The sequence below is a fragment of the Mesoplodon mirus genome (genome assembly GCF_964341445.2).
Source record: "Mesoplodon mirus genome assembly, chromosome: 15".
Classification (NCBI taxonomy): domain Eukaryota; kingdom Metazoa; phylum Chordata; class Mammalia; order Artiodactyla; family Ziphiidae; genus Mesoplodon; species Mesoplodon mirus.
The window spans coordinates 78509316-78530381 of NC_138991.1; the positions used below are offsets into that span (position 1 = coordinate 78509316).

At 40.3% G+C, this 21066-nt stretch overlaps 1 protein-coding gene across 4 annotated transcripts in view; it reads right to left on the reverse strand.

The window, feature by feature from the left end:
• Positions 1–15334, reverse strand: part of TASP1 (taspase 1) — a 240470-nt gene extending 225136 nt beyond the window's left edge. For 3 of the 4 annotated variants that reach the window (XR_014296136.1, XM_082645895.1, XM_082645897.1), the window contains exons 1-5: positions 15257–15281; positions 13706–13764; positions 5458–5676; positions 2264–2331; positions 244–312 (exon numbers count right to left, since the gene is read on the reverse strand). Coding sequence is in view for 3 of the 4 variants with exons in the window: in XM_082645895.1 (XP_082502021.1) it covers positions 244–312; positions 2264–2331; positions 5458–5602 (282 nt within the window). In the remaining variant the exon portion in view is untranslated. Of the gene's footprint in view, positions 1–243; positions 313–2263; positions 2332–5457; positions 5677–13705; positions 13765–15256 lie in introns of all 4 variants that reach the window. The other variant, XM_082645896.1, reaches the window with a different exon arrangement.
• Positions 15335–21066: the final 5732 nt, after the last annotated feature.

The following is a 21066-nucleotide window of genomic DNA, read 5'->3' on the forward strand; positions in this document are numbered from 1 at the left end:
TGTATTCATGAATCTCACAAAACCAGGGAAAAATGAATTTAACCAACTTTTTTATATTACTCAGAGAAGTCTCCAATGAGAACAACCTAACAAAATCACAGACTTCTTCATACCTTGTTAATATTGTTGAGAAACGCTGGTCATATAATTGACGGTTGACTAAACAACAGTTTCATGTCATTTAAGAATAATGAACATAAACTCACAAATATTTTAAATGAAACAAATAGAGAAAAGAAATACCTCAAGTTCCACCAGGGCTGCAGTCACTGCATCTGTTGCAAGGGCACCAGCCTGTAGCTTTTCAATTGCCTATGAAACCAAGGGGCAAGATTATTCATTTTAAAACCACAACTTCTTAAACATACCCAGAAACTTTCCAAAGGCTTGAAGAAGTGTAGGAGACATTTTTTTTTTTTTTTTTTTTTTTTTTTTTTTTGCGGTATGCAGGCCTCTCACTGTTGTGGCCTCTCCCGCTGCCGAGCACAGGCTCCGGACACGAAGGCTCAGCAGCCATGGCTCACGGGCCCAGCCGCTCCACGGCATGTGGGATCTTCCCGGACCGGGGCACGAACCCGTGTCCCCTGCATCGGCAGGCGGACTCTCAACCACTGCGCCACCAGGGAAGCCCCTAGGAGACATTTATAGCTAATAAAAATTGATCACTAGAGTTCCATTCCATACCTCAAGACATAAACGACTTTGATTTAAAATAAGCAATTATTCAGGATAATTTATAATATAGCTCACTTATTATTATTCATATTAAGACAACGAATAAATTTAGCCACTAAATACAAAGTGCAAGGAATTTAGTAAGTGAAAGGGCTTCATTCATCACAGGGCAATTCACAGAGCCATAGAAATTATATGAATTCCATTTTGAAATTTGAATTCATATTTTATACAGACTAAGCTAACAATTTCTCATCCCACCATTACTACTCTCTCTACCCCTAACTATAAAAAGTAGTTACTCTCAGTCACAGAGGCATTTCAGAATCCTTAGATGGAGCATACATTTGACAAAAGCATTTTTGATTCTATAAGGTATTCTACATGGAGATAAACATATCATATTCTTTTGTAATATAATCTATAGAGAGCAAAGGTCACTAAAATCACCTTGCTTCTTAGGTATAAATTAAGACAGAAAAGAAAGAGAAGGAAGACTGATTTTTAAATGAATAATTGAAGCTCTGATTTAGTCAACAAAGATCAAAAACTAAGCACTCTATTCCTCATGAAACTTTTAAATAGTTCATTTGTTGTATAAATTAAGGAGGCTGGTTACACACTCTAAATGTATTATATACAGAACTATATTCCTATAAAATCATTTCTTCTCAGATAACAAAAAGATTTCACACTTTGAAAAATAAGATAAAGTAATATAAAATAGCTTAAAGAATATTTACCTTTATAAATTTTTTTAAAAAAATGAAATCCCTGTAACCAAATATTCTTATTCATTTATGAGATTTCATTCATAAGAAAAATCTTGGATCGCTAATAAAGTATAATCTTCTTTAAATGGTATGTAAATATAAATGAAAAGAGCTGAGAGACCCCAATTTACTTGATATGCAATGTCCAATTAACATTCTATTTGCATAAAAAGTAATGGAAAGTTTGCCTACAAGAGTATACAGTCAGGATCAAAATAAAAACAAACAATATTTCTTCTGAGTCCGTTCCTGCCTCCACATTAAGTATTCAACAATTTAGCAAAACCTCAAAAAACAAAGATGGAAAAAAAAAAAAAAAGCACAACTAAGTACAAGGGCAAAGTTAAACTCAGGAATGACAATGAATTTGCTATGATAAAAATTACGTGATGGAAAAACAGAAGGAAAAAGTACAGGATAATCTCCCTAAGAAGAACACCCATTTTAATTTTTTATTATTTTTTTTTCTTCCCTTCATAGAAAGACATATTGGCTGCCTTTGAGTTGTTTTCCCTACCCCTTCTATAGAGCTCAGTACCGTTTCAAAGATTAAAAGATATATGGTTATGTGCCCACAATTCCAAAAATACAGACTCTGATCTGGGAAAGGAAGGAAAAGATCTAAACATGGTTTGGAGAATAAAAAACACAAAACAAAACAAAAAAAAGACCCCACAAATACGAGCAAAATTACTTTGTGGCCCACACCAAAGACTGTCTTATAAATGAAACCTTAAAATTTTGAATTTCAAGGTAAAGCTGCTTTTGGTCAAAACCAAACTGTTTCAACCACACAGAATACATTCTCTTCATACCTTTTGACAAGCTCGTTTGCATACGTGTTTATATTCCTTGGCTTTGGATTCAGAATGATAACCTGCACCTGTAGTAAAAAAAAACAGTCAATTGTTAACTGTCATTAAGATGTCAGAGAGATATCTTAAATGATATAAATAGCTCACATAAACTGATGCTGTCCTAGTGACAATATAACTATTGTCCTAAGTGCAGGGAGTCTGAAAAACCTAACAGCTTCTTTCTGCACCATAAGCCTTTTTCATACCATGCCTTATCGCCTCTTTCAAAAGCTAGTTTCCTACTAGAGGCACCAGAAATAGCTTATGTCCCCAGAGCAGCTTCGCCAAGGTCACCTCTCCTTTTGAAAACTTCTCCAAAGTTAGGAGTTTTTTAGCTGGAGCTGATAACCCAGGCAGTGTCAAGGACAGAGTCCCTCTAAGTTCCTCTCTGTTGACCTTTGGAAAGTCCCTGCCAGAATTCTTAAGAGTGACTTCAGAAAACTAGGTAGTTTCTGAATAATACTTGAAGTTGAGGGGTGTTATATCTCACCTGTCAACAACCACCACCAATACCACCATTCCTACCCAAACTTTTCCATCCGCTCACCCCTGGAATGTAGCTCAGGGTGTCTCTGAAATCTCAGAGATAGTATATTCACAACTGCCTATTAGAAATCCTGGTGGTCCCTGTCTCTTAATCGAACACCCAGCAACTTCCTCAAGAGAATGGTTCTGAAATTTGTTTCCCTAAAAGGAGTAATACTTGCTTAGTTAGGGATTTGAGAATAACCTAAACAAGAAAGAAACCAAGACAAGAGCCCTTAATCAAAGTTCTTTAATTTTTTCTGAACCTCCCCCTCAGCCCCCATCCCAGCCCCCTGCTGGGCCCCAAAGTAGGGAAGGTTAAAGAACTACATCTCTGTATAGCTGATTCACTTTGTTATAAAGCAGAAACTAACACACCATTGTAAAGCAATTATACTCCAGTAAAGATGTTAAAAAAAAAAAAAAAAAAAGAACTACATCTCTAAGCCTCAGGGCTTCTCCTGTGAGACTGCAGACTATGACACGAACTTAACCCACCTTTCATCGGGGCAGAGAAAAAACTAGCCCAAGAAGCTATGGTTAAGGAACCCAAGAGAACAGAAAAGATGCCCAAACAACACGAATCCATAATACACGCAAATGCTAGTCCCATTTCTCAAGCAAACTCTGAAACTTCATAGAACCTGCACCAATATTTAACAGAACTCTCTTCATGGTTCTCTAATAAATGATCCCAGGTCTGTTTTCTTAGCAGGCCCCAAACTTTCAGCAGTGTTTCCCGAAACATGGGATACTATAGCCAAATAGATAACTAATAGCATTAGTTATCTATGCTAATAGCATTAACATATCAATCCTTTACTTAGAATAGGGAAACCATCTCAGCATGACTCCAGGAGATCTTTAATACCTGATTAACATTTGCTAATTCCTCTACTTAACAAAGGAAAGGTAAGCTTAGGATCTAAGCAGCTGACAAGCAACAGAACCTAACTAAAATTTAATCACACTGGGGTTTTTTTGCACTGTGTTTAAATTATTTTCTCTTCATGCACGTGATACCGACGTTCCACTTAATTAAAGATAAGTTTCATCTTTAAAATGTTAAGGTTAAAAAGTGTTTATCTTTTTTAATATTAGGTAAAATATAGGTAGTATACAGATCTGGGGAAAAGCAAGAATCTACTACTCAAATGACTAAAACATGGGCAAGTCTCCTTTAGTGCTAAAAAAAAAAAAAACACTTTTAAAATCTCTACACTGGAATTGAAATTTTGTCCCTTAAATGTACAAGATATATAATGCTGCATAATCAATCACTCTATCTGAACTTCTAATAATTTAGAAGGGGAAGGTCACCCTTCATCCATACAATCTCCTGTCATAACCCAGATTTCCTCCTATTACAGCTGGCCCCCGGCACCAACTTTGTCTAAGAGCCACTGCCATCAGGTGTGTGTCTGAGACAGTGGGGAAGCCACAATGACTGTCACAGAAGGCAAACCTTTCCAACTGATCAAAAGCTCCATGTTGCTGCTTTTACACATCTCAGGCCTTTCTTGGACATTGTTCAAATACTCATTCTGAATGAAATAACTCACTGGGTGCTATGAAAGATGCACCACCACCATGGTGTAGTAGAAAGAACACTGGACTAGGAATCTGAGTTGTTTCTATAAATTTACCTCACTTCTTTGAAAAATCATTTGAAAGAAAAGGAAATTGAACCTGGTTTTTGTTTTGTTTTTAGATTCTTCTGGATTCGATTCTATAAGGCTTCCCGAGTTGTCTGTGCAGTTTAAATATAGCCAAAAGTTAATGACCAGAAAGAACACCAGTTTGACAAGAAGAAACAATTCCACCCCTCACCCCATATCAAAGCTAATCTTGCTGCCATCCTGCTTGACTGTCTGAGGAAAGTTAAAAGGAGACCCAGCCATTCCTTCTTCCTTCACAGAGGTCATGAACTTTAGACGCTAAATGCAGGCAAATAAAAATGACTAAAGAAAAAGGTGGGGGGGGAAAGACCTACGTAGGGCTGCAGTGCTTAGAAACCCTAGAGGCTTCGATGATGGGGACTCAGGGGTTGAACTCACTGTGTGTGTCTTCAAGGTACTCTGAAGTAGACATTACAGGCTGATGAAGTGCCAAGAGCACTAGACTGGGACTTAAGGGCTCACTTCAGGGTGTCTCAGCCTGGCTCTTGTACGAACTAGCCATGTGGCTGAAGCCACTTAATCTCTCTGGTTTTAAGGTTCCTCTTTTATAATATTAAAAAGGCAAACTAGCTCTAAGACTGTGTAAATTATACTCTAAGATGGACAAAGTCAAAAATGGGGTCAATAAAATTTTTTCAGCAGCATTATTTGTAAAAACACAAACCAGAGTTTAAACAATTACTGTGTCTGGTTTTAACAATACCTAAATAGGGGGTAAAAGTAAATAACAGAGTAGGCGAGTGAAGGAGACAAAGGAAGAGTCGTCATTATAAGATCTTCTAAGTGGGGAGCTAGGGGGAGGCCCTCACTCTATGGAAGTCAACCTCTTTGGTTCCAGCTCCCCTGGCAGTTTGCCTCCTCCAGATATGAAATTCAATTCCTGGTGTACTTCAAGGCAAGGGAAAAAAACATTATTTTCATCTTCCAACTCACCCACTTAGAGCTTACCTGCATGCACCAACACAAAGCCCCCTCGCTTCTCTTTATGGGGCTGCTTTGTTTCCAACTCTTTAGCTGTTATTTTAACAGCCGAAACCTGAGATGATCTGGAAGGTAGTCCTTCTCCAGAACTCATCCCCTTCTCCATGGTCATTCTCCAAGATCACCATCTTCTACTGGGAAAAGAGCATACTTCCATCCAAAAGTAACTGCAGGAGAGGAATTACTCTAAAGGAAAACAGGCAAAGAGGGTTTGCATTTCTTTCCACTAACACACACGTTAACATACAAATTTGTGCACAGATAACTTTCAAAAAAAATTAAAAACCTAATTTTAAAGTTATTTCACTGGGTAATACAAAGAATATACAAAGGTTAGAAGTTAAATCTTTCTGTCCACTGACAGCACTTGCTTGAAGTCACGTAAACAAAAGAACTGTTGTAAAAAGACTTCATATTGAGTCCAAAGATATTTTATCTTTCATTTTATCTACATTGAAGAAAACCACAACATAACTTAAATATCACTTTCTTCTCCCTCCAAACCAAATGCTAATAACCTCTGGGACATTCTAGAACCACAGGCAGTGCTGGCAACATCACTGAGCCTTGATATAAAGCCTAGATTGCTGCTTATTTTTTTCTCCAGGTTTATTGAGATATAATTGACATACACCACTGTATAAGTTTAAGGGGTACAACATGATGAGTTGATACATGTATATACTGCAAAATGATTGCCACAACAAGGTTAGTTAACACATCCATTACCTTACATAGTTACAATTTTTTGCGTGTGGTGAGAACATTTAAGAGCTATAGATTGCTGCTTGCTTAAAGAAATTAAGCAACATACAGAATTACATCTGCCTGTGAAGAACCTCTTAAGAAAAACAGTGTAATACTTCACAGCTCAATCAAAAGACAAATGATGGGATTTCCCTGGTGGCACACTGGTTAAGAATCTGCCTGCCAATGAAGGGGACACGGGTTCAATCCCTGGTCTGGGAATATCCCATATGCCACGGAGCAAGTAAGCCTGTGCACCACAACTACTGAGCCTGCGCTCTAGAGCCCGCGAGCCACAACTGCTGAAGCCCGTGTGCCACAACTACTGAAGCCTTTGAGCCTAGAGCCCGTGCTCCGCAATGAGAGAAGCCACCGCAATGAGAGAAGCCACCACAATGGAAGCCTTTGTATATCAACCAGGAGTAGCCCCCGCTCACTGCAACTAGAGAAAGCCCACGCACAGCAACAAAGATCCAACATAGCCAAAAATAAATAAATTCATTAAATAAATTCATTAAAAAAGAGACAAATGCTAACAAAATTATACAACTAAACCAAGAAATTAAAATGACACTGCGCATATACTTGTTAATTTTCATGAAAGCGTTATTTCTGAGGTTCTCAAAAGATAAATGATAAAATACAAAACTTAATAAAACAAATTACAAGCAACTTAAACCACAAAGTTTCCAATTTTTCTCACAAATTCACAAGCTTCTAGCAATCTTGGCTTAATAACAATAACGATGGCAGAACACACTTCAGACTGGGGAAACGTGGATCATTTAAAACTCAACAGAGGGCTTCCCTGGTGGCGCAGTGGTTGAGAGTCCGCCTGCCAATGCAGGGGACACAGGTTCGTGCCCTGGTCCAGGAAGATCCCACACGCCATGGAGCGGCTGGGCCCGTGAGCCATGGCCACTGAGCCTGCGCATCCGGAGCCTGTGCTCCACAGCGGGAGAGGCCACAGCGGTAAGAGGCCCACGTACCGCAAAAAAAAAAAAAAAAAAAAAAAAAAACCTCGACAGAGATTTGAAGAAAATCCCAGAGTCATGTGGTTGAAACTACTTAAACACCTAGATTCACACTGTTAGGTAAAAATATATACCTTATTCTAAATTGAGAAGTGGGGAAGGAGAAGCACAAGTCTTTTCTAATAGAAAACATAAATAGTAACATAAAGAGTGACTTAGCCAACTAGTCCAAAAGAACTCAAAGTGTTACTCAAAGTGTGGTCCGCAGACCAGTGCTTGTTACCAGTCTGCAAGAGATTATTATTTTATTCATATACTAATTGCCTTATTTCTTTTTATTGGAGTAAAATTGCTTCACAATGCTGTGTTAGTTTCTGCTGTACAGTTAAGTGAATCAGCTATATGTATTACCTATATCCCCTCCCTCTTGGACCTCCCTCCCACCCACCCCCATCCCACGAATCTAGGTCGTCACAGAGCACTGAGCTGAGCTCCCTGTGCTATACAGCAGGTTCCCACTAGCTATCTATTTGACACATGGTAGTGTATTTATGTCAAACCCAGTCTCTCAATTCATCCCACCCTCCCCTTCCCCACCTATGTCCACATGTCTGTTCTCTACATCTACGTGCACATTTTCTTTTATTTATTTATTTTTTTTTTTGCAGTACGCGGGCCTCTCACTGTTGTGGCCTCTCCCGTTGCGGAGCACAGGCTCCAGACACGCAGGCCCAGCGGCCATGGCTCACTGGCCCAGCCGCTTCGCGACATGTGGGATCTTCCCGGACCGGGGCACGAACCCGTGTCCCTTGCATCGGCAGGCGGACTCTCAACCACTGCGCCACCAGGGAAGCCCCTACGTGCACATTTTCAATAAACAATGTGTACAGTTTTGGTAATTCTTTTCTATTTCCTCATGTTTTGTTTATAACTATATTTTTGAAACAATTTTATCTGCTACATCTAATAAAAATATAAGCTTTTACTTTTACCTTTCATTCACAGTTCCATATCTCTGTTTTGTTTTGAGGTTTTGTGGTTTTTTGTTTTGTTTTTTTCATTTTACAAAAGAAATGGTCAACAAAGGATTGAAAACAATTTTTAAGTTGGTCCTTCACACCAGAAATGGTCTGTGAAGCACTGCAATATGGTATTTTAACTTCCTTTAATTCCTGGTTAAAAAGAGTTCATTTAATTTTTATTATATGTCATTTCATTTAAAGGACAAATAATTTTAAATCACATATATATGCTGTTGTATTAAAATGTTTACATATATTCATAAACTTTGATTACAAAAGAGTGCTGAGGTTAATTAAATAACAGTGGATTACAATGCCTGTTTTTGTTTTTGTTTTAGGTGGTAGCTCTCACCTTGAGGATGGATTTTCTTCCAACAACTTCACAAGGATCTGCATCAATTACCTTTATTTGACTTTGGTTATTTCTCTGAGATAGGTTACTATTTATCCCTGTGTCAGTTGACGAAGTCAATTTAAATGATTAGCAGTTCATCTGCCAATCTATACCTGCCATGAGGTCTGGCCTAGCCATGAAATGAGCTTGGGCCTACTTGTCCCACAAACATAGTTGTGTGAAAACTCAGGCTTTGGAAAATTCAAAGCTTCAGTTCAAATGAAACCATATCCAAGCAGTATGAGCTATAAAACTTACTCTGTCTGACTCACTGTCATCAGATGCATTTTTTTTCATGAATAACAAGTTAGAACATCTACATTTTATAATGAATAAGGTTTAATGTAATAGGCACTCAATATATGTGAGAGATTTAAAAACACTGCTTCTCAAGCTTGTCTGAAAAAAATAAAATGTGGAAGATGAATCAATATGCAATTTCTTGAGCAATCTACCATCCCTCAGAGACTATCTGAAATTTTTTATTTAGCAAACCATGTCATCTCAATAAACTCCTCCAAAAATGCTGGCCCCAAAGTTCTGCTGGACTGGGAAAGGAACTCAAGTAGACAGGCTATCCAATGTACAACTCTGGCCTCCAGCTCCCAATGGTTACTGGAATATTTTTAATTCAATTAGAAATGAAGCAATTTCTACTCCAACATCAGTTTGTGTTTAACTCAGAACCCATTAAAAGTCTGACCTTCCTAACAGAATTCCAACAAATGTCTCAAAAAAGAAAAGACAAAAGAGGGGGTGGGGGAAGTGGGCAAATCCCAGTTTACAGAAAAATTATATAACAGTCTAACAGATCAAAAGATGCTAAACCAGGCTTCCCTGGTGGCACAGTGGTTGAGAATCCGCCTGCCAATGCAGGGGACACGGGTTTGAGCCCTGGTCCAGGAAGATCCCACATGCCGCAGAGCAACTAAGCCCATGCGCCACAGCTACTGAGCCTGCACTCTAGAGCCCGCGAGCCACAACTACTGAAGCCCATGTGCCTAGAGCCCGTGCTCCGCAACAAGAGAAGCCACCGCAATGAGAAGTCCACGCACCGCAACGAAAAGTAGCCCCCGCTCGCCACAAGTAGAGAAAGCCCGCGCGCAGCAACGAACACCCAACGCAGCCAAAAATAAAATAAATAAGTTTATATAAAAAAAAGATGCTAAACCTCACTCAGAAGAAAAATGCAAAATAAAACTACACTCACATATCATTGGACTAGCAAACAAAAAAAAAGTAAGATAACACCATGTTTTGAGGATATAGGGAACCAAGAGTTCTCATACATTGCTAGTAGCAGCAACTCAACATGGACAATTGGGCAAAATAAACCAAAATTATAAATACACACTGAAAGACTCTGTAATGGGAAAGATATGGACCAACAATATGTCTTGATGGAAGTGCTTAAAAATAAATGCAGCTCTTGGAAAAAATGAGAACGTTCTTGATATACAAATATGAAATGACCAGTCTTGAAGACATTTTAGCAAGTAAAAAAGACATGGTACAGAAGTATATGCAGTACCATATACTGAGGGAGGGGAGAAAAAAATACAGTTAAATATATATATGCAAAGCACAATTTGGAAGAATATATCAAAAACTAGCATAACAGTGGTTACCAGAAGATTTGGGTGACTGGTGGACAAAGGAGGGGTGGAAATTTCACTGTTCACCATTGTGTACCTTTTGATTTTGAACAATTTGAATGCACTGCTTACAAAAAAAAAAAAGGTTTTTTATACATTTATTTAATTATAAGAACACAGGTAACTAGCCAAGTCCAACTCCCAAAATAGGGCAAGCCTATGGGATCCCACTTCAAACCTTCACTAAAAGGAGAAATGCCATATTCTGAAGGTTCTCAACACTCATCCAACCTACAGAAGGAACAGACAAAAACATGGCCAATCAGCAATACTGGCCAGGGCTTCCCTGGTGGCGCAGAGGTTAAGAATCTGCCTGCCAATGCAAGGGACACGGGTTCGAGCCCTGGCCTGGGAAGATCCCACATGCCACGGAGCAACTAAGCCCTTGTGCCACAACTACTGAGCCTGTGCTCTAGAGCCCGCAAGCCACAACTACTGAGCCCACATGCCACAATTACTGAAGCCTGTGCGCCTAGAGCCCGTGCTCCACAACAAGAGCAGCCACGACAATGAGAAGCCCGCGCACCACAATGAAGAGTAGGCCCCGCTCACCACAACTAGAGAAAGCCCGCGTGCAGCAACAAAGACCCAACACAGCCATAAATTAATTAATTAATTAATTTTTTAAAAAAATACTGGCCCAAGAGGTCCTTTTTGGTTTTGTTTTTCTGGATCTTGAACTTCTAGGGCCACACAAACCCCAGATAATCCTAATTAAAAAATAAATAAAATTAGTATTTGATCCCTACAGTTAAGACTAAGGAGTAAAAAAATAAATCATGACCAAAGATTGACATCAAATATATACCATCCTTTTCTAACTCACCTTGTAGTCATCTTGGACTGTGCCCAGTTTCCAAATCCTATAGATTTCTTCTCAAGCATTTAACTTCCTTCTCCCTACTGCCTTGACCCTTGTTCAGCTCACATACCTCTTAGCATAAGCATTACAAAAAGCATATTAACTTTTCTCCCCAAATCCAGGCTGTCGTAAAACAACCACCTACAAAAGGCTGCCAAAATAAATCTCATAAAGGACAATGCTAATCAAGACAAACAGCATGCCAAAAGACATGAGCAGGCAATACATAAAAAAGGAAATATAAACTGGATATCCAATATTAAAGAAAGAATATTCAAAGAAATACAAGAAAAAAGAAGAAAGAAATCTAATTAGCACTGTATTGCCATCATAAACTGATGTACCCATTTTGAAAAGGAATGTGTCAGAAAGTACCAAGAGGCTTAAAATATATAATTTTGTATATACCCGCTCCCCAGAGATACTCTATATATGAACTAGTCTATATAGACACAAATAATAGTACCATGGATTCCTCTAAAGAGTACTGGGAGACTGGAGAAGAGGAGGGGCAAGGATGAAAGGGAAACTTGATTTTCTCCTAATAACATCTCATATTTGAATTTTTTTTTTAAGTGGGTACTATTTACTAAAAAGAGAAGATTTAAGTTCTCTGTCTCTGGGACCAAGATGAATGTAAATTAACTTGATTATCAAGGGCAGAAGAGAAACTCAGAATAAAACACTTTTTTTGCTTCAGGGACTTTTATGGCACTGATTTAAGGTCTAAATCTTGACCCTATTTCTCTCAAAGATTGTTTCATTTTCCTACTGCATGTGATGACACTATTTTTTTTTTCCTTTAAGCCATTTAGAACACTACCACATGTCCTGTTTGCCTCTGGTGTTGAAGTTTTTCACTGTAGATTTACTTAGTCTTTTAGAAGCAGTTGAAGGAGGAAGGAAGTCATGGAATCCATTCATCTTACAGAGAAAGGCTTTTAGAGAAATCCAGCCCTTAAGCTATAGCAACTGATGAATAAAGAAGCATTTTGTTGCTCTTAACATCATGAGATTGAAGGTTTAATGCCTCATTAAATGAGCTCCAAAACATACTTATTTCATCTTTGACCCAGTAATTCCACTTCTGAGAACATTTTCTACCAAAATAATTTTAAATACAGAAAAGGTTTTATGCCTTTTATGCTGTGTTTAACATAGGATAATTTAGAAAAACAAAAATCTGGGAGCGACTTAAATACCCAACACAGAGAAATAGTTAAGAAAACGATAATCTATGTGTTTACGATCAACTGGTTTTTGAAAAGGGTGCCAAGGCCATTCAATGGAAAAAGGGCAGTCTTTTCAACAAATGGTGCTGGGAAAACTGGACAGCCACATGCAAAAGAATAAAGTTGGACTCCTACTGCACACCATATACAAAAATTAACTCTACATAAATCAAGCCCTAAATGTAAGAGCTAAAACTATATAAAACTCTTAGGGAAAAGAAAACATAGGAGTAAATCATAATCTTGGATTTGGCAGTGGTTTTACATATGACACCAAAAGCACAAACAAACAAAAAAACAAACAAACAAAAAAAAAAACAGATAAATTGGACTTCACCAAAATTTTAAACTTTTGTACTTCAAAGGACACCCTTCAAGAAAGTGAAAAGACACCCCACAAGATGGGAAAAAATGGAAGAAATATTGCAATCTGATAAGGGACTTGTGTCCAGACTATATAAAGAACTCATACAACTTTAAAATTTCTTTAAAAAATTTTTAATGCTATTTAAAAATGGGCAAAGGAGGGCTTCCCTGGTGGCGCAGTGGTTGAGAGTCCGCCTGCCGATGCAAGGGACACGGGTTCGTGCCCCGGTCCGGGAAGATCCCACATGCCGCGGAGCGGCTGGGCCTGTGAGCCATGGCCACTGAGCCTGCGCGTCCGGAGCCTGTGCTCCGCAACGGGAGAGGCCACAACAGCGAGAGGCCTGGGTACCACCAAAAGAAAAAAATAAATAAATAAATAAATTTAAAAATGGGCAAAGGAATTGAACGGACATTCCTCCAAAGATATACAAAGGGCCGATAAGCACAGAGAAAAGATACTCAACATTATCAGACATCAGGGAAATGCAAATCAAAACCACAAGATACCATTCCACAACCAATGGAATGGCTATAATCAAAAAGACAGACAATAAGTGTTAGCAAGGATATGGAGGGATCAGAACCCTCATATCTTGCTTGTGCAGGCCACTTTGGAAAACACCTGGCAGTACCTCAAAAAGTTAAACAGTTACCACATGACCCAGCAATTCCACTCCTAGGTATACATCTAAGAAAACTGAAAACATACGTCCACACAAAAACTTGTACATGGATGTTTATAGCAGAATTATTCATAATAGTCAAAAAGTGGAAACAATCCAAATGTCTATCAACTGATGATGGATAAACAAAACGTGGCATAGTTATATAATGGAATATTATTCAGCCATAAAAAGGAGTGACGTACTGATTCATAATACCACATGGATGTACCTTGAAAACATTATGCTAAGTGAAAGAAAGCAGACAACAAAAAGCCATATATTATATGATTCCACTTACATGAAGTATCCAGAATAGGAAAATCCATAGACACAAAGTAGATTAGTGGTTGCCAGGGGCTGGGGGAACAAGGGGAGGGGAGATCAATGGCGAGTAACTATAACGGTACAGAGTTTCTTTTGGAGGTGATGAAAAACTTGTGGAATTAGATAGCGATGATGGGTGCACAACGTTGTGAATATACTAAAAACCACTGAAATTTAAATTTAAAACGGTGGAATTTTATGAATTATATCTCAAAAAAATCCATGTAATAGACACAATGTATAAAACATGCTTTTTAGTTAAAATCACATTTTATACACATACACTATGATCCTAAGTAGGTTAAGAATATGCTATTTTTGGGCTTCCCTGGTGGCGCAGTGGTTGCGAGTCCGCCTGCCGATGCAGGGGAAACGGGTTCGTGCCCCGGTCCGGGAAGATCCCACATGCCGCAGAGCGGCTGGGCCCGTGAGCCATGGCCGCTGAGCCTGTGCGTCCGGAGCCTGTGCTCCGCAACGGGAGAGACCGCAACAGTGAGAGGCCCGCGAACAGCAAAAAAAAAAAAAAAAAAAAAGAATATGCTATTTTTTTTAATGTAGGGAATTCCCTGGCAGTCCAGTGGTTAGGACTCCCAGTGCTCTCACTGCCAAGGGCCCAGGTTCAAGCCCTAGTTGGGAAACTAAGATCCCACAAGGCACACAGCGCAGCCAAAAGAAAAAAAAAGTAGAAAGAAAGAGATCAAAATGTTGGGCTGGGGCTGGTGGAACCACAGATGATCTCTTTTTAAATATTTCTACATTTTCCAGATATTCTTTAGTAAGCATGCACTGCTTTGTATAAGTGGGGGCAAAGCTTTATTTAAACAAAAAAGCAAATTACTAAACTCCCAAGTGTATGAAAATTCTTTAGCTTAGTATACAATGATCTCAGTCACGTGGTCCCCAAAATACCTTTCATTCCCCTCCCCTACAGAGGCGAATCAAGTTGAACTCCCTCCTTCCGGAAACACGATGCCCTCTATTTTCAGGGCACCTCCAGTTCCTGTTTTCCACCCTCCTCTCCAGTTGCTCCTTTTCCATCTTCTTGGTCCTTTCCTCTTCCTTCTCCACCTGAGCAGTAAATGCTAACGTTCCGCGGGACTCTAACCAGGCCTCTATTACACTACAGGGCTGCTTTCCCCCACCTGCCACGCAGGACCAGGGCGCACACCCTCGGGTCTCTACGAGCCTCGAACTCGGAGAAACCGCAGCCCGAGACTGCAAAGTGGGTGAAGGACTGCAAGGACTCCCTCCCCACACACAGACAGTCCCTTCCCCGGAGAGGGAATGAAGCCGCCAAGCTGCAGCCGCTGGGAGGGGGCCGACGCGGGCCCCACGCGCGACCGAGACTCGGGGACGAGGGACGTCCCGAGTCCCTTCCTCCACCACCGCCCACAGCAAGGGGCATCCTGCGCGCCGCCCGCACCCGGCCCCGGAAAGGACGTCCCAGCGAGAGCGCGGCGCCCGGACAGAGGCAGCGCACGTCGGCGGCAAGGGCGCGGACAGCGTGAGAAAGAGAGACACTCACCCGCGTCAGCCCCGAGCCCTCACAGCACCGGAAGTAGTCACCCACCCGTTGCCAGGGTGAGGAAGCGAGGGTGACGTCAAGCTTTTCCATTGGCAGTGAGCATAACCACGTGGCCGGAAGCAGGCGCCCACACTCTGCTCGGTCTCTTCCCTCTGCTCCGGAGTGGTTCACCTGGTCGGGGAGGTGCAGGGCAGACACCACCTGGAGCCTCGTTGTGAGCCGCGCAGGCGCCGTTGCCTCTCTCTCCTCACCCCGCCTCTTAATGAGCCGGAAGGATGTGATCCTCTTATCTGGGTGGTTGGCGGACTAGCGATGTGATGGGGAATGAAGTTAAACTAGTCATCTTTTATTGAGATGTCACTTAAGAGTTTAATTACGTTCAATCCTTGCAGCCCCCACACACACACACAGTAGGGAAAACTAGAGTTCTGCCCGGATTACATGTAGGAGGAAAGGGCTAGCCTTGCCCTGGGGAGAAGGAAAATGTGGGTGGCCTTTCTTTTAGCCTCTAGCATCTAAGACCAAGACCTAGTAACATTATGTAATCTCTTTAATGTTTCCTTGTAACTATTAACATGAATAGTTACCATGTAGTTGTAACCAAAAGTGGGATCCGGCTGCTTGCCGCTCAAAAGCAAATAAAGAAGAGGCAAAGTTGGTGGAAAGGAAAGTTTGCTTTATTTTGGATGTCGGATGTCGGCAAGCGGGTCCGGGGGCAACGCCTGTCCAAAGGCCAACTTCCCCAGACTGACAATCAGTGAGCAAGAGCTTTTATAGGTGGAGGGAGGGGGCTACATGCAGAAACAGCACAGTCAGCTCTGACAGTCATCTTGAAGTTAATCATGAGGTGATCTGACCAGTGTACATCTGGATTGTTTTAAGTACAGTCAGTCTTCAGTTCCAGGATGGGTTTGTTCCCATCTCCTTGAGGCCAATTCTTGGAATTGTGGCAGCTTATGTCATGGCTACAGTCTGGTCATCATGTAGTCAACTTCTTCCACCTGGCGGGGGTTTCAGTATGTACAAGACAGCTCACAGGATATGGCTCAGAATATTATTTATAGCCCTTGAGAAGGAACTAAAGGTCCCTGACTACGCTTAATGACTAAATTATTATTATTCGGTCTCCTTTGACTGTTTTCCTTTGTTTCTGCGTTTTCTCATTTCTCTGATTAAACTTATTCTTCAGCTAAAGTTTTTCCACAGACAAAAGGCAGGCTGAGGACATGGGGGCAAGGACCGTAGGATCCTGCTCCATTTCATAACCACCATTAAACCTGTCTTGGGAAGCAGAGGTTGAAAGGAGTAGTTCTGGATAGCTCTCAAAGTGTGGTCCTATCACCTGGACTCGTAGCAGAAATGTGAATTCTTAAGCTTTACCCCAGACTTGCTAAATCAGAAACTTTGGGCTTGGGACCCAACAATTTGATTTAACAAGCTGTCTGAGTGGATCAGACACAACTAAAATTTGAGAACCACTGAACCAGAGGGACTTTCTCTTTAGCCTAGTTGCAGAGGTGGGTTGAGGAGGGTGATGGAAGGAGCGCCTCAGAAGGGGGAGCAATCAAGATGTGTACGTCCAGCAATCAAGAATGAGAGGGGACTTCCCTGGTGGTCCAGTGGCTAAGACTCCATGCTCTCAACGCAGGGGTCCCGGGTTTGATCCCTGGTCAGGGAACTGGATCCCACATGCCACAACTAAGTATTTGCATGCCACAACTATAGATCCTGCGTGGCGCAACTAAAGATCCCACATGCCACAACAAAGATCCCGCATGTGACAACAAAGATCCCGCGTACCACAACTAAGACCCGGCACAGCCAAATAAATAAATATTAAAAAAAAAAAAAAGAATAAGTCAGGAAGCCAATTTGGGGCTAGTATGGGAGACCCCAGAACTGATTCCCCTGGGATTCCTAGATAAACGTTTGTGTTAATTGTACAGGAAAGACTTTTCAACTGCTAGTAATTCCAAATTCATTTTATTAGCTTTTGTATTCTCCAACATATTTTTCTGCTAATATTTGTCTCTATGAACAGAAATAAAAGGGCATAAAAAGGTCTACAGTGAAAGTTATCTATAAAAACAGAATTTTAGATTTAAAAGGGAATGTGGGACCCTATATTAAAGTAAGTGGTTTAAAAAAGAAAAAAAAAAAAAAACGTGTTTAAGTCAGGATAGACAGAGGTAGTGCAGTGGTTAACAGCAAGGATTCTAGAAGCAGGAGAATCTGTGTTCATATCTCAGCCCTACCACCTACCAATTGAGTCACCTTGAACAATTTACTCAATCTTTCTGTGACTCAGTTTCCTCACTTGTAAAATGAGGAAAATAATAGAATCTCTCATAGAGCTGTTCTGTGGAATAAATAAGGTATGTGAAGTACTTAGGAAAGTATCAGGCCCATAATAAGTAATCAATAAATGTTACTTAAAAAAACCAAACATTAAGTTCAGGCTTGTTACTATAAAATATGCAAAGACTCAAACTTCTTTCTCAAATAAATGACACAATGGTATTAAATAAACCAAAAATGTCCAGCTTGCTCTTGGAGTAACTGTTATTAAAATTTGGAAAATAAATTAGTACTGTGCAATTGGAAGGTAAATTCTATATAATATAGGCATTCATGTGTTGAACAGATAATTAATTAGATCTTATGCATTATACATGAGAGGTGCTGAAGGTGTGGAGGCTTGAAAGAAGGATTGGAGGACCAGAGAGGTCAGCAAACAGTCAATTCCAGAGCCAAGCACACCCAGCCCCAAAGGTGACACCATCAAGAAACAACCGTACTGATGAACCGGTTTGCAGGGCAGAAGTAGAGACACAGATGTAGAGAACAACAGTATGGGCACCAAGGGGGGAAAGCGGTGGGGGTTGGGGGGTGGTGTGATGAATTGGGAGTTTGGGACTGACCTATATACACTAATATGTATAAAATAGGTAACTAATAAGAACCTGCTGTATAAAAAATAAATAAAATTCAAAAAAAAACAAAAAAGAAGCAGCTATACCACCACAGATGTACTGATAAAAGAGGCCAACTTGTCCTCAGATAATATACAGTTTAAATCTTATATATGCACATGTGCGTGTGTGTGTGTATGTTCGGTCCCCAGACCATGTCAGGGGAGCGTTAGTATCAAACTGTTATTTTATAATACTACTAAGATATTTATTTATCTCCCTATTCTCATTCTCTTACAAGCGTAAAATGTGCAAAAATTTCATAGATAGGATTTCAAATTTCATATTGCAACTAACTTTTAAAAAACCACCACCTGTCCAGTTTTGGTGTACTATCCAGAAAAGAGTATGCACAATTATCTGATAAGGCCATTAAAGTATTCTGTCCTTTTCCAGCTACAATCTGTGGGAGGCTGGATTTGTTTTTACATACTTCAACCAGCACAACATATCACATCAAATTGAATTCAGAGGCAGAAAGGAGAATATAGCTGGCTTCTTTTAGCCAGACATAAAGAGATTTGCAGGAATGCAAAAGATAACACTTTTCTCTCTACCTTTTTTGTTTGTTTTCAGAAAATACAGTTATTTATCAAAATACGGTATTTAGGGGCTTCCCTGGTGGTGCAGTAGTTGAGAGTCCGCCTGCCGATGCAGGGGAAACGGGTTCGTGCCCCGGTCCGGGACGATCCCGCGTGCCGCGGAGCGGCTGGGCCTGTGAGCCATGGCCGCTGAGCCTGCACGTCCAGAGCCTGTGCTCCGCAACGGGAGAGGCCACGACAGTGAGAGGCCCGCGTACCGCAAAAAAAAAAAAAAAAAAAAAAAAAACGGTATTTATATTAACATGCAACAGATTTATTTTTAAACAAAAATATTGTTTTATATTTTGGTTTTAATCTTTAATATGGTAAATATTAATAAATATAACCCACATGAACAAAATATCTGGAGCATTCTCAATTATGTTTAGGAGCAAAAAGTTGTCCTGAGACCAAAAGCCAGATAACTGCTGATACAATTATTATAAATTTCGTCTGTATAGGATAGTAGTTATTTGGAAGGACTTTGAAATCAAATAAACCTGGGTCTATCTCCTGGATGTGCCACTTACTAGATGCCTAATATTGAACACGTTACATAACCTTTCCTAACTTTTTCTTATCTGGAAAATGGAAGTAACAATCTACTTCATGGGATTGTTCGAGAATAATTAATGTAATGCATGTAAAATATTTAGCATATTGGCATTGTATAATAGTAAGTGCAATGAGTAAGAAATTAGTACTTGACTATAACAGATGTAACATATAAAAGTATTTGAGAAAGCACAAGAATAGGCAAGGAAGAGTCAAGAAAGAGGAGACAAGCATTTCAAGCAGAGAGAACAGCATATGCAAAACCACAAAGACCTACAAAAGACTGAATTCTGGGAACTCTAAGTAGCTCATAACTAAGGGATCATAAAGTGGAAGAAAGTACTGGCTGTTATGTGAGGAATAAATTATGGAGATCTTATGCCATTCTGTGGAGTTTGGATTTTAGCCTGTAGTCTGTGGGCAGCTACTATATCATTTTGAACAGAGTAGTGACAACGATCATATTTGCATATTGATACCCCTCCCATCTAAAGGTGTGTCTATGTTCCCTCTTTTTGAATCTGGGCTGGGTTTTGACTTGTAGGATAAGTTACTCTAGGTGACTTCTAAGGAAAGGTCACAGAAGCAATGCAGTTGGTGGTTCCCTCTTGGAATACCTTACTCTTGAATCCCAGCCACCATGCTCTGAGGAAGCCCAAGCAGCCACACGAGGAGACCATGTGTAGATGTTGTGATCAGCAGCCCCAGATAAGGTCCCAGCTGGCAGCCAGCACTGACTGCTGGACCAGTAAGTGAATGGGCCTTTAGAAGATTCCAGTCCCTAATCCTGGATTAACTTCCAGCCTTCTGTTCTTATGGAAGGTGGTTTGTGTGTTTCCCAGTGTAAGCTGCAGACGTCATCAGCAGAGACAAGCCTTCTCCACATGTCCTTTCCAAACCCTGATCCACAGAACCCGTGAGCATAATAAAATTGTTTTTGTTTTACACGTCTATGTTTATACTTCTACCAGACTTATCACAGGCTCCAACAGCACTGCCACAGCTTACCAGCTCTTGTGTAGCTTTTCCTTTGTTAATTTTCTACCACCGACTTCTAGGGGGAGGAGGGAAAGTTTATTACATCGTAACAGTAACAATTTATTACACGGCAATACTAAGTGGAACAGATTTTGTTACTTGGAAGTGGAATCTGTCATAACAAAACAACATAATAACATAACAAAAGTAAACCATATGGCACTGGCATTGAGACTCTGTGAAGCAGCAAGGGTGGGAGAGGATCCTACAGGAGAATGTTAGCAGAAGCCTAAAAGGCCTTGAGGAAGCTGCAGTAGGGCTCAAAAAAAGCTAAGGAGGATATTGTTGGAAGGTGGAGGAAAGGATCTCCCATTCATAGTGCCAGAAAATTGGCCCAGGCTTTGGGGAACAGACATAAACCATCACTACTGTGTCCTGTCTGAATTTCTGACCACAGAATCTAAAAGTGTAATAAACTGGACACTTCACAAAGAGGAAATACCACCGAATGACAGAGGCAGAGATCAGAGTGATGCAGCTGTGAGGCAAGGAATGTCCGAGATCAAGGCTACCACCAGAAGCTAGAAAATACAAGGATGATCATACCCAGAGTCTTAAAGTGAACATGGCCCTGCTGACACCTTGATTTTGAACTTCTAGCCTCCAGAACTGTGAGAAAATAGATTTCTCTTGTTTTAAACCACCCAGTTTGTTGTACTTTGTT